The sequence below is a fragment of the Lissotriton helveticus genome, chromosome 1_2 (genome assembly GCF_964261635.1).
Source record: "Lissotriton helveticus chromosome 1_2, aLisHel1.1, whole genome shotgun sequence".
In the NCBI taxonomy this organism is placed as follows: Eukaryota; Metazoa; Chordata; class Amphibia; order Caudata; family Salamandridae; genus Lissotriton; species Lissotriton helveticus.
In genome coordinates, this window is record NC_136058.1 from 311,309,544 (window position 1) to 311,323,924 (window position 14,381).

At 47.6% G+C, this 14,381-nt stretch overlaps 1 protein-coding gene across 1 annotated transcript in view; it reads right to left on the reverse strand.

Moving 5' to 3' along the window:
• The window catches only part of LOC144802321 (HORMA domain-containing protein 1-like), a 1,664,778-nt gene that overhangs the window by 1,269,807 nt on the left and 380,590 nt on the right, over positions 1–14,381 (reverse strand). Inside the window, exon 5 of the mRNA XM_078671804.1 lies at positions 2,186–2,249. Within this exon, the coding sequence (XP_078527930.1) occupies positions 2,186–2,249 (64 nt within the window). The remainder of the gene's footprint in view (positions 1–2,185; positions 2,250–14,381) is intronic.

Genomic DNA, 14,381 nt, shown 5'->3' on the forward strand with positions numbered 1-14,381 from the left:
ACAGACTCTCGGCCAGAATAAAAATAGGCAACATAGTGACAGACCCCATACGCATTTCAAGGGGTACACGCCAAGGCTGTCCAGTATCACCATTGCTTTATGTGTTAGTGACAGGCCCTCTTGCTTGTGCACTCAGGGAATATCGCCAGCATCGGGGTATATGCTTCCCACGCTACAGACTTACAGTATCCACATATGCTGATGACACACTCCTATACATTAGACACCCGTACCCCAAACTTTCTGCATTTCTCCGTGAGGTTGTGCGCTTCGGCGTCCTCTCAGGTCTTCATGTCAACTGGCCGAAATCCATTATTTTTCCACTTACACCGAACACACCTCAAATTGAGCCTGTCCTCTACAATGGACTACAGATGCGGTGAGATATTTGGGTATAAAAATTCACACGGACTCCGAGATAGTGTTCAGGGAAAATTACGGGGTGACCTTTAGCAAGTTAGAAGATGATGTTGAGAGATGGATAAGGCTCCCGCTGTCCCTCCTTGGTAGAATATCCATCATGAAAATGGTGGTGTTACCGCGCCTACTGTTTTTATTTTCCAATATTCCGATGGTCCTCCCGCGTGCCTTCTTCAACCGTCTAACCACATTGATGGTTAAGTTAGCATTGGCTGGTAAACAGCCGCTCGTTAAGTGGCAAATACTTGTTCTACCTTACCATATGGGTGGACTAGGAGCACCAGATTTTGATTTATATTACAGGGTGCCCATGCACACTATTGGATACATGGCTCCCATGACATCCCACACCTTCGTATAGAATCAGCTGTAGCGTAACCGCTCCCACTCCCTGCGTTGATGTTTCAGGCAGCGGGCCAGAGGATGGGCATTTTAGATTCTATTAATGCAACAACACATGCCTGGCACTACCTACTGCAACTACAAGTGGGTGCGATCCTGTACTCACGTCTGCTCCACTCGATTGGTGCACATGGCTACCACCGTGCAGAGAAAGGAAGGTCACACAAGCACTTAACACTGAAGGTGGGGTATTCAAAGCCTTGGATGATTTTACCTCCAATGAACCAAAACCTACCATTCTGATGCAATTCCAATTCCACAGAACTATACATGTGCTGCAAGCTATTCTAGGAGATGAATACCTCGAAGCCCCAGAACTATTAGCTTTAACGCACATTATACGGCGAAATCCATAAAGTGAATCGTAGCCACCATTTATAACTTATCCAAGTCATACAGAGCAAACCATTATACCAAGGCTTGTTTGGCATGGCAGCGGGACTTGAAAATAGAAATATCTGACACTACATGGACTTACTGCTGCACCAGTACCAACGTATCTCGCTTAACGGGAGGCATAAACTGGTACACTTTAAATACCTCAATAGATATATTACACCGCGGAGAGACTGGACAAATACGGATTACAGGATGTCACAATATGCGACCGCTGCAAAGCACACTTAGCTGATTTCCACCATTGGCCTGGACCTGCCAAGGTGTCTCTGCTTTCTGGGTCTCAGCCTTCAAGGAACTAGGCCATATTAATAAGCTAGCCCTAGAACCCAACCCATCGCTGGCATTACTGGGCAACTCCAAATTAATACCCAAGGGGGTCCAACGGTTGGTCGATATGGGACTGCTGATGGCCAAACGTAGGGTGGCGATCAACTAGTCTCGTGAACCACTCCCCACTATCACTCAGTGGAAGAGCGACATGACATATTGCAGCACACAGTTGGAACTTTTCAGCAAACTACTCCCCCCACGTAACAGGCCGAAAAACTTCTGGGAATTATACAACACCTACCAATTCACCTCAGCAAGTGATCTTAACGAGACACCTGATTTAACACAAGGCTAGAACACTCAGACATTTGCAATAACTTTTAATAACACTGTCGATGTGATTGTTTCAACCTCTTGCTAGACACGGTTATAACATGTGGACTTAGCGCACAACTACACATGCCTGTATTGTCTTCAATTAATGCCTACTGTCTCATATATGTACAAGTGTTAAGTACAATGTACGCGTGATATGCTGAGTCTCACAGTTGTTTGTTCTAAGTAAGTCAATAAAATAAATTATTTTAAAAAAAAATGTAATTATGTAATTCCAGTGGGCCAGAGACTGATGCACTGTATGTGGTTAGAAAAACTGTACAAAACAAATACATATTTTGTCAGAGAGAATACATACCACTTAACAATTTTTGCTGCTCTTGGGTACCCGCTGTTTTCCCGGAGAATTTTAAGACAAAGTTCTGAAAGAAAACAAAATAAATGGTTACTTGCGTGTAGTGCTAGTTCTAAATCATAGGAATCATCATTGATTTATTCCTCACTGCATTGGAGGCCCTGGAACACTTGTTCAACATGTCTTACAAATAGCCAGAAATCAGTAGAAAGGATGTCAATATGGTGTTCATCACTTTCTAAAAGCCTAACTGGGCAAGATTTTCCGAATCTTAAACTTCTGCAGCACAAGAAAAATCATAATTTCGAAACTAAATTGCAGCACTTATGTTAAAACCTGCTGTCTAATGTCTAAGTAACAAGGAAAGGTGCAGCCTGATAGGCCTGTGCTGAAAGACTTAAAAAAAGGTGTGCCATTTTTTCAGTACCCATGATCCCTTGTACTACTATTTACTGGCGCTTACCTCACAGTCAGTTTTTTTTAGAGGAACCAGTAGATGTGAGAAAGAATCTATGAGCTTTTATTCAAAAGGAGGGTGGATGCACAGTGCCTCACATCCCAGCGCTTAGTTTGCCCAAATGCATGAATATGATAACACTTACTTCAATGGTAGTCTTCAGTTTTTAACCCTTGTTGCTGCAGTCAGTGCTATATATCTCTAGACATGAGTTTCCGGATTTAGTTCTAAATCAGTAGAGAACAGCAAGTCTTTTGGGGGGGGCTGAAAATCCTGCCCAAAGACTTCCCAGGACTTACCACTCACTGGACACAGGTGCATCAACCAGAGCAAGTCAGCTCATTACCTCAAGCAAGCCTTTTCATACAAAAGAAGGGTGTGCGCACATTAACTCACATCCCAGCCCCTCAGTTCACCCCAATGCATTATGGTAAATGCTATTCATAATAACATTTACTTTAGAGGTAGTTTTTAGTTTTTCACCAGTGTTGGTGCAGCTATGTATCTCTAGAATGGATTTCCTGAATTTAGTCCTTCATCAGTAGCAAGCAACAAGTCCTTTGAGGTGTGTTGGAAATGCTGTCCAATGTTTTCTCAGGTCTCTATACCACTCACTGGGCGCAAGTGCATCAACCAGAGCTCGTCTGCTCATTAGCTCAAGGGAGCCTTTTCAAGCAAAAGAAGGCTGGGTGCACATTGCCCCGCATCCCAGCACTCAGTTGGCCTTTACCATAATACATTGTGGTAATCTTTTGGCAGTGTTTACGCCCCCTTAAACGATGGGTGGCTCTATACTGAAGACGGATAAATTGCTTACCTGTAATCCTAGTTCTCTTCCAGAGAAATACTCATCAAAGTCATAAGCACTAAATAGTCCCCCCCCCACGTGCGGGTACCCCGGGGCAAATATCAAATAATATATATATTTGTTCGAATTCATCAAAGTATGTTGTACCCCAATAAAAACACATGTATATATATATATACACACATACATATGTACACATACATATATATATATATATATATATATATACATACACACACATTATAAATATATGTATGTATGTATATATATATATGTGTATATATATATATATATATATATATATATATATATATATATATATATATATATATATATATATATATATATATATATATATATTCATGCTCCCAAACTCCCACTCGGCAGGTTCGCACACAAGCAGCAGCCACAGTTCCAACGGGTAAAGGACCTCCAAGCGCACCAACAACTGTAGCTTCCCTGTCATGGATAAAAGCCTGACGCGTTTCTGAGCCGTGTTGCTCGTCTTCAGAGGCTCGACCTGGGAAAGCGTTCAAGGGATACGCCCACACTTAATAAGCATAATTAACCGCCCTCAGATGGGCGTACTCGAATGAGCATAGCGCTGATGGCTTGTGGGTAATGTAGTTCGTATCCCTATACCTTAGGGCACAGTTTCGCATTTAAAGCCCGCAGATGGGCCTCGGTGAACAGGAAGTCCATTGATCCCTTGCTTCTGCTTCACATGATGGTTTCAGTGTATCAAAGCCCGTTGTGAGAAGTTGGCCTGATATGCAGTGCTCACTATTCTAGTGATCACTATGTATCAGTCCAAACAACCCTTATTGATGATTGGTTGTAAGTCAACCTTATAGACCAGCTATCCTAGTAGCATGGATACGAGCAGTCTAAGGCTAAGACTCTAGAGGGCGTGTTAAGCCAGCTGTTTTACCATCACATTACCCCTTGAACCCCAAGTGAAAGGACACCACACAAGAAAATAAACAGATATTTATTTATAACAAGTCTACCCTGAACTCTTTATGAGTCAGGGAGCTAAGCACACAACAAAACTCTTACGAAAATACTTTAAGTCGCACAATTTACACAAATGCCCTAGGGGCACGAAAAACCATATACACAGTTAGTGGAATGCGAACTTGCTAGCAGGTAAGTAGTACTTTTCTAGACTCAGGAATCGCTAGGCCTACAATTCTAAACACTGGGATTAGATGCAGGAGGCCTGTGGACGTCGTGTGCAGAGTGGGAACTCTCACGCGTAAGGCGGGAAAAAGTCTATGGAGGCTAGCAGTTGCAAAGTTACTGTTCTTGGGCGAACCCGACTAGGTGGGTCGAAAACAAGAGTGGATCCGAACACTTAGGGTGTTGGACTATGCTGGAGCACCGGAGTACTCAGGTTACCTAGCCCAGGGGCTGCGGCTGCATAGGGTTGAAGTTGCGTCGGAAACCCTCGTTGAAGATCCAGGAGCCTGAAGAAAGAGTTGCTGGCAGGCGGCCAGTGAAGAAAGTTCGGAGTGATCCAAGCCTGGATCAGGGAAGAAGAAACCTGTAAGCAGAGGGGACCAAGTTCTGAATCACTAGCCAGTGATTTGAGTGGGCACCAGGATGGCACCGGACGAAGTCACCTCAGTCAGGTGAGTGGGCGCTGCTGGGCTCTGCAGTCTCTCGGACCAGGAGGCGTTGTCGGCGACCAGGATGGAGGTGCGAGCTGTCCCACGAAGGTTCTTGCTGTCGACGTCGCTGGACCCAGGATTGGGCAACAAGTCTTGGCAAATGCAAGGCCCACGCGGTGGACCTAAAATGGCGTCTTGAGGGGACCAGGAGGGTCCAGGGTGCTCCTCTTTTGGAGGGGAGCAAGGGCTAGTCTGGAGCAACCAGACCAGCAGTGTTTGTCGTCGTGGAGCGTCGTGAAGGGGTCACTAGCCAAACGGGCAAGCGACCTGGACAACGCGGTTGGCAGCAAAGAGCAGAAGGGCCCCACGCAGATCTCGTGGATGCAGGGGGGCTGAACTTCGGTGCTGGAGCTGCTCAGGGTCGGGGCTTCTCTTACCCCAAAGCACTCAGTCGAGGGTCACTCGGGAGTCGTGCTGGACAAGCGTCGTGCAGTTCTGAAGATGGCCGGTCCCTCGAGGTCTCGTCACACCCACGGATCACAGCTGGGCTGATGATGTAGGTTGAGGTCAGAGGTGCCAGGGAAGCCGGTTCTCGTCGTACTGGAGCAGTCTTGATCCGAAGGAGAGACTGGCAACAAACCGCGGTGCTTGGTTGGTGCCTGCTGCTGCAGGGTGACTACTCCTTAGTCACAAGGGAGAATCTTGGGAAGAAGTCTTGAGTTCCTTTCGTGGAAAGTAGTTTCAGGATTCAAAGATGATCTGATTTGGAAGGGGGCCAGTTCCTACCTTTATCCTGAAAAAAGGGGCTGGCACGCGACTAAGTCCTGCCCTATGGGTGGGACTAGGAGGGGGGTGGTTACACCCCTCTCCTTTGGCGGGCTTTCCTCAGGCCAGGGGCTGGAGTGCCCCTGGAACTGGTTTCAGCCGGCCTATGCACAGTGAGCACCGGGGTGCCACTTGCAGTCACCTTCCTCTAAAGCCCTGCCTACCTAGGATACACAAAATCCTGTCTGGGACGGTGCTGGCACTGCCCCTGGCAGGAAACCCTTTGTCCTTGCCTCCTGGGCTGGGAGGACTCCCAGCAGCAGGAGGGCAGACTTGTGTCTCGGTGGCAGCATCCATTTTGTGGAGCTAAGGCTCTGTCTGACTTTAACCGGGGTTACAGGTTACATACATGTCGTGTCCCTCTAGAAGGGTGGAATGCTAACCCCGTCGCCAGAATTGGCGAGGGGTTAGTATTCCAATTCGTATGACACCTTACTCGACATGTTTTGATAAAGCGATACCAGAGTTGGCATATAACCGCGAGGATTATAATGCACTTAAGAGTATATGGTATGCGATATCATGGAAACGGCTAAGGGATGGATCCCGAAAGCCGCAGACAGGCTCAGCTCATGCCAGAGCACTATCTCACACGATTCCAAGCACTCTGCCTTCAGGATTGTCAAGGCCTGCCATAGGAGTGACTGATAGGAGATCTGTGTGTCCATTTAGGTTTAGATATAGGAATACTATATCTACAGCAGAGGGTGGGTACACCACTCTGCCCCAGCTGTCAAGCAGCCAGTTGTGTCTGATTTAGTTAGTCAGCCCAGGGGTGGCATAATGCATGCTGCAGCCCCTGGGAGACTTCTGGGTGCACCTCAGCCCTGGGTACAGGGACTTGAGAGGGCCCAGGGCCAATTCAGTACCTGGGTACAATTTGGATTAGAGAGAACAGCTAGGCTGTGGGTCTGATTAGCAGGCCCACAGCCAGGGAAAGTCGTAAACCAGTGAAGCAAAAAGCAAAAATCTGGGTGATCATAGGATTGCAGACCCTACTCTCCTACATGACCCCCCCCCCCCAAACTTTGGGACAATAAACTAACCTTGACCAGGTGAGTCTTCTTGCTCTAAGTGGAAATACCTGGAGAGCCCATCGGCATTGCCATGATCAGTACCAGGTCTGTGCTCCACTGTAAAATCCATCCCCTGTAGGGAAATGGACCACCTAAGTAGTTTGGGGTTTTCACCCTTCATCTGACTTAGCCATAAGAGGGGCTTATGGTCGGTCTGAACTGTGAAGTGAGTTCCAAACAAGTAGGACCTCAACTTCTTCAGGGCCCATACCACAGCAAAGGCCTCCCTCTCAATAGCTGACCAATTTTTCTCTCTGGGGGTCAGCCTTCTGCTAATGAAAGCAATTGGCTGGTCGTTGCCATCAAAATTCAGCTGAGATAGAACAGCTCCCACACCCAACTCAGAAGCATCTGTTTGGACAATGAATGGTTTGGAGAAGTCTGGACTCTTTAGGGGATATATGACGTTAAAACGCATGTTTTTACAACGCATACCGTTACAACGGGACTTTTACAACGCCAATACTATTACCACGCATGTATTTACAACGCATTTTTTTACAACGCAGGTACCTTTACAACGCATACCATTACAACGTAAGTATTGGTAAGTATATATATTTTTTTTAATTGTATATTATTTAAAATTAATATAATGTAATGTAATTGTATTTAATTTAATTTAATTTAATTTAATTTCATTTAATTAATTTAATTTAAATTTAATTTTATTTTATTTTTACCCTGTACCCCTTTACCCAAAAACCCAAAACTGACCCTGAACCCTAAAAATACCCCTTTACCCAAAAACCCAAAACTGACCCTGAACACTAAAAATACCCCTTTACCCAAAAAACCCAAACTGACCCTAAACCCTAAAAATACCCCTTTACCCAAAAACTGAAAACTGACCCTGAACCCTAAAAATACCCCTTTACCAAAAAACTGAAAACTGACCCTGAACCCTAAAAATACCCCTTTACCCAAAAACTGAAAACTGACCCTGAACCCTAAAAATACCCCTTTACCCAAAAACTGAAAACTGACCCTGAACCCTAAAAATACCCCTTTACCCAAAAACCCAAAACTGACCCTGAACCCTAAAAATACCCCATTACCCAAAAACCCAAAACTGACCCTGAACCCTAAAAATACCCCTTTACCCAAAAACTGAAAACTGACCCTGAACCCTAAAAATACCCCTTTACCAAAAAACTGAAAACTGACCCTGAACCCTAAAAATACCCCTTTACCCAAAAACTGAAAACTGACCCTGAACCCTAAAAATACCCCTTTACCCAAAAACTGAAAACTGACCCTGAACCCTAAAAATACCCCTTTACCCAAAAACCCAAAACTGACCCTGAACCCTAAAAATACCCCATTACCCAAAAACCCAAAACTGACCCTGAACCCTAAAAATACCCCTTTACCCAAAAACCTAAAACTGACCCTGAACCCTAAAAATACCCCTTTACCCAAAAACCCAAAACTGACCCTAAACCCTAAAAATACCCCTTTACCCAAAAACCCAAAACTGACCCTAAACCCTAAAAATACCCCTTTAAAAAAAACCTAACATATAACATTTTAAATATAATTATATACTTACCAATACTTACGTTGTAATGGTATGCGTTGTAAAAGTACCTGCGTTGTAAAAACATGCGTTGTAAATAAATGCGTTGTAATGGTATTTGCGTTGTAAAAGTTCCGTTGTAATGGTAGTGCGTTGTAAAAAATGCGTTGTAATGTGTGTTTACCCTCTTTAGGATAGGTGCTGTGCACATGGCCTGCTTTAGGTCATCGAATGCTTTCTGACAGCTTGCTGTCCACTGAACTTTCTTTGGCATCTTCTTGCTTGTCAGGACATTAAGGGGGGTCACTATGGACCCATAATTTCTGACAAACTTCCTATAGTAGCCAGTCAGGCCCAAGAAAGCTCGAACCTGAGTCTGGGTGATTGGAGGAGCCCAGTCCTTGATGGCCTGTATCTTACTCTCCAGTGGCTGAACCTGGCCTCCACCTACAAGGTGGCCCAGGTATACAACCTGTGTCTGCCCTATCTGGCACTTAGTGGCCTTGATAGTGAGGCCTGCCTTTTGCAGGGCCTCTAACACTTTCCTCAGGTGGACCAGGTGATCCTCCCAGGTGGAGCTAAAGACAGCAATATCGTCCAGATATGCTGCACAGAAGTCATCCATCCCAGTGAGAACTTGATTCACCAGCCTTTGGAAGGTGGCAGGTGCATTCTTCAACCCAAAGGGCATTACCACAAACTGATAATGTCCACCAGGGGTAGAAAATGCTGTCTTGGGCCTGGCTTCCTCAGCTAACCTGATTTGCCAATACCCAGCTGTCAGGTCAAATGTGCTTAAGTAGTTGGCAGAAGCCAATCTATCTATAAGTTCATCTGCCCTTGGTATTGGGTGGGCATCAGTCTTAGTGACTGCATTGAGGCCTCTGTAGTCTACGCAAAACCTCATCTCTCTCTTACCACCCTGGGTGTGAGGCTTTGGCACTAAGACTACTGGGCTAGCCCAAGGGCTATCTGAGGGCTCAATGACTCCCAACTCCAACATTTTCTGCACTTCTGTTTTGATGCAGTCTCTGACATGATCAGGCTGTCTGTAGATTTTACTCTTGACAGGCAGACTGTCTCCAGTGTCCACTTCATGGGTGCACCAATCAGTTTGACTGGGTGTCAGAGAGAACATATGTCTGAAGGATTGCAGAACTTGTCTGCAATCCTGTTGCTGATGTTCAGAGAGGCTGCCACAAAAGACAACACCATCTACTGATCCATCATCAGGATTCTGAGTGAGCAGGTCTGGGAGAGGGTCACTCTCTTCCTCCTGTCCCTCATCTGTGGCCATGAGCAAGCTCATGTCCTTCCTGTCGACATATGCCTTGAGCCTGTTCACATGGAGCACCCTGAGGGGGCTCCTGGGGGTTCCAAGGTCCACAAGGTAGGTGACCTCTCCCTTTTGCTCAATGATGGTGTGGGGCCCAGACCATTTGTCTTTGAGGGCTGCTGGGGCCACTGGCTCCAGTACCCACACCTTCTGTCCAGGCTGGTACACAGTCAGGACAGCCTTCTGGTCATGCCAAGCTTTTTGGAGTTCTTGGCTGGCCTCTAGGTTTTTAGTTGCCTTCTCCGTGTATTCAGCCATCCTGGAGCGGAGACCAAGTACATAGTCCACTATGTTGGTTGCAGGCTTTTTGAGAGGTCTCTCCCATCCTTCCTTCACCAAACACAGGGGTCCTCTTACAGGATGCCCATACAGAAGCTCAAAAGGGCTGTAGCCAACCCCCTTCTGTGGGACCTCTCTGTAAGCAAACAAGAGGCAGGGTATCAGGACATCCCATCTACGCCTGAGCTTTTCAGGTAGTCCATGAATCATCCCTTTGAGGGTCCTGTTGAATCTCTCAACAAGCCCATTGCACTGTGGATGATAGGGTGTGGTAAACTTGTAGTTAACACCACATTCCTACCACATTGCAGTCAGATATCCTGACATGAAGTTTGCACCTCTGTCAGAAACAACCTCCTTAGGGAAGCCCACTCTGGAGAACACTCCAACTAGGGCCCTTGCCACTACAGGTGCTGTAGTGGTCCTAAGTGGAATAGCTTCAGGATACCTGGTGGCATGGTCCAGCACCACCAGTATAAACTTGTGCCCTGATGCTGTCTGGGGTTCCATTGGACCAACAATGTCAATCCCCACTCTTTCAAAGGGAACCCCCACCACAGGTAGTGGTATGAGGGGGGCCTTTGTTGTGCCACCTGACTTACCACTGGCTAGGCAAGTGACACAGGAGCGACAAAACTCCTTGGTATTCTCATTCATGTGGGGCCAGTGAAAGTGTGAGACAAGTCTGTCCCAAGTCTTTGTCTGACCTAAGTGACCTGCAAGGGGAATCTCATGGGCCAAGGTGAGAAGGAAACCTCTCAGAGACAAGGGGATGACCAGCCTCCTGGTTGCACCAGGCTTGGGGTCTCTTGACTAAGAGTACAGGAGTCCATCTTCCCAGTATACCCTGTGGGCACCTGTGGCATTCCCTGCAGCCTCAGCAGCAGCCTGCTGTCTGAGGGGTTCAAGGGAAGGGCAGTCTAACTGTGCCTTCCCCAGGTCTTCTCTGGAGGGTCCCCCTGAGCCCAGAAACTCAACTTGATCAAGTTCAAGCTCTTTAGGCTCAGTTTCTCTCAGCTCTCTCAGATCAGCCTCCTCAGAGATTTGATCCTCAACCTGGGGCAAGGGGGAAGGCAAAGCCTTACCCTTACTGCTCTTCTTCTTGGAAGGTGTCTGGTCCTTTCTTCCAGGATCCAGTACCTGTTCAGTGGGGCATCTTCTGGCCTGTGACCTAGTCACAGCAAGCACATGTGCTGGCAAGCCTAACATTTCCATGTGAGTCCTCTGCTCCACTTCTGACCATAGGGATGACTCCAAATCATTGCCCAACAAACAATCCACTGGGAGGTCTGAACTAACCACAACTTTCTTTTGGCCACTTACCCCTCCCCAGGAGAAAGCAACAATCGCCATACTATGACTGGTAGTGACGTTGCTGGCATTGGTCACCAGGAAATCTGTACCTGGCATGATCTGTCCAGGGTCCACAAAGTTAGGTGTCACCATGGTGACACTGGCACAAGTGTCCCTATAGGCCTGAGCCATTTTGCCATTTATTAAAGGTGTCTGCCTGTATTTGCCCAAAGTATTGGGACTTACATCAGGGGACATATCCATATCCCCTGTACAGACAAGGACAGCCTGAGTGAGTGTGCCAACTAAGTTGTCAGACTCCTCAGTGTGAGAAGTTGGCCTGATGTGCAGTGCTCACTATTCTAGTGAGCACTATATATCAGTCCAAACAACCCTTATTGATGATTGGTTGTAAGTCAACCTTATAGACCAGCTATCCTAGTAGCATGGATACGAGCAGTCTAAGGCTAAGACTCTAGAGGGCGTGTTAAGCCAGCTGTTTTACCATCACATTACCCCTTGAACACCAAGTGAAAGGACACCACACAAGTTGTTATGAAAATAAACAGATATTTATTTATAACAAGTCTACCCTGAACTTTTTATGAGTCAGGGAGCTAAGCACACAACAAAACTCTTACGAAAATACTTTAAGTCGCACAATTTACACAAATGCCCGAGGGGCACGAAAAACCATATATTACAAAAGTGGAATGCGAATTACTAGCAGGTAAGTAACTATTCTCATAGACTTTAGAAACGCTAGGCCTACAATACTAAACCCTTAGATTAGAAGCAGGAGGCCTGTGGACGTCGTGTGCAGAGTGGGAACTCTCACGCGTAAGGCGGGAAAAAGTCTATGGAAGCTAGTAAAGACAAAGTTACTGTTCTCGGGCGAACCCGACTAGGTGGGTCGAAAACGGGAGTGGATCCGAACACTTAGGGTGTTGGACTATGCTGGAGCACCGGAGTACTCAGGTTACCTAGCCCAGGGGCTGCGGCTGCATAGGGTTGCAGTTGCGTCGGAAACCCTCGTTGAAGATCCATGAGCCTGAAGAAAGAAGTTGCTGGCAGGCGACCAGTGAAGAAGTTCGTGGTGATCCAAGCCTGGATCAGGGAAGAAGAAACCTGTAAGCAGGGGGGACCAAGTTCTGAATCACTAGCCAGTGATTTGAGTGGGCACCAGGATGGCACCGGACGAAGTCACCTCAGCCAGGTGAGTGGGCGCTGCTGGGCTCTGCAGTCTCTCGGACCAGGAGGCGTTGTCGGCGACCAGGATGGAGGTGCGAGCTGTCCCACGAAGGTTCTTGCTGTCGACGTCGCTGGACCCAGGATTGGGCAACAAGTCTTGGCAAATGCAAGGCCCACGCGGTGGACCTAAAATGGCGTCTTGAGTGGACCAGGGTGCTCCTCTTTTGGAGGGGAGCAAGGGCTAGTCTGGAGCAACCAGACCAGCAGTGTTTGTCGTCGTGGAGCGTCGTGAGAGGGCCACTAGCCAACGGGCAAGCGACCTGGACAACGCGGTTGGCAGCAAAGAGCAGAAGGGCCCCACGCAGATCTCGTGGATGCAGGGGGACTCAACTTCGGTGCTGGAGCTGCTCAGGGTCGGGGCTTCTCTTACCCCAAAGCACTCGGTCGAGGGTCACTCGGTGGTCGTGCTGGACAAGCGTCGTGCAGTTCTGAAGATGGCCGGTCCCTCGAGGTCTCGTCACACCCACGGATCACAGCTGGGCTGATGATGTAGGTTGAGGTCAGAGGTGCCAGGGAAGCCGGTTCTCGTCGTGCTGGAGCAGTCTTGATCCGAAAGAGAGACTGGCAACAAACCGCGATGCTTGGTTGGTGCCTGCTGCTGCAGGGTGACTACTCCTTAGTCACAATGGAGAAATCTTGAGAAGAGTCTTGAGTTCCTTCTTGCAGAAAGTAGTTTCAGGATTCAAAGATGATCTGATTTGGAAGGGGGCCAGTTCCTACCTTTATCCTGAAAAAGGGGGCTGGCATGCAACTAAGTCCTGCCCTATGGGTGGGACCAGGAGGGGGGTGGTTACACCCCTCTCCTTTGGCGGGCTTTCCCCAGGCCAGGGGCTGGAGTGCCCCTGGAACTGGTTTCAGCCGGCCTATGCACAGTGAGCACCGGGGTGCCACTTGCAGTCACCTTCCTCTAAAGCCCTGCCTACCTAGGATGCACAAAATCCTGTCTGGGACGGTGCTGGCACCGCCCCTGACAGGAAACCCTTTGTCCTTGCCTCCTGCTCTGGGAGGACTCCCAGCAGCAGGAGGGCAGACTTGTGTCTCGGTGGCAGCATCCATTTTGTGGAGCTAAGGCTATGTCTGACTTTAACCGGGGTTACAGGTTACATACATGTCGTGTCCCTCTAGAAGGGTGGAATGCTAACCCCGTCGCCAGAATTGGCGAGGGGTTAGTATTCCAATTCGTATGACACCTTACTCGACATGTTTTGATAAAGCGATACCAGAGTTGGCATATAACCGCGAGGATTATAATGCACTTAAGAGTATATGGTATGCGATATCATGGAAACGGCTAAGGGATGGATCCCGAAAGCCGCAGACAGGCTCAGCTCATGCCAGAGCACTATCTCACACGATTCCAAGCACTCTGCCTTCAGGATTGTCAAGGCCTGCCATAGGAGTGACTGATAGGAGATCTGTGTGTCCATTTTTAGGGTTAGATATAGGAATACTATATCTAAAGCAAAGGGTGTTTACACCACCTTGCCCCAGCTGTCGTGCAGCCAGTTGTGTCAGATTTGGATGGCCAGCCAGGGGTGGCATAATACATGCTGCAGCCCCTGGTAGGCCCTGGGTACACCTATGCCCTGGGTACCTAAGGTACACTGTACAGGGACTGATAAGGTGACTCAGTATCCAATTAGATATGTACCTAAGGTACATGGAATCCATTTTACAGAGAGAGCAGTGGGCCTGGGGTCCTGTATAGCAGGGCCCCAGGTCAACTAAGTCAGAAAACCAGC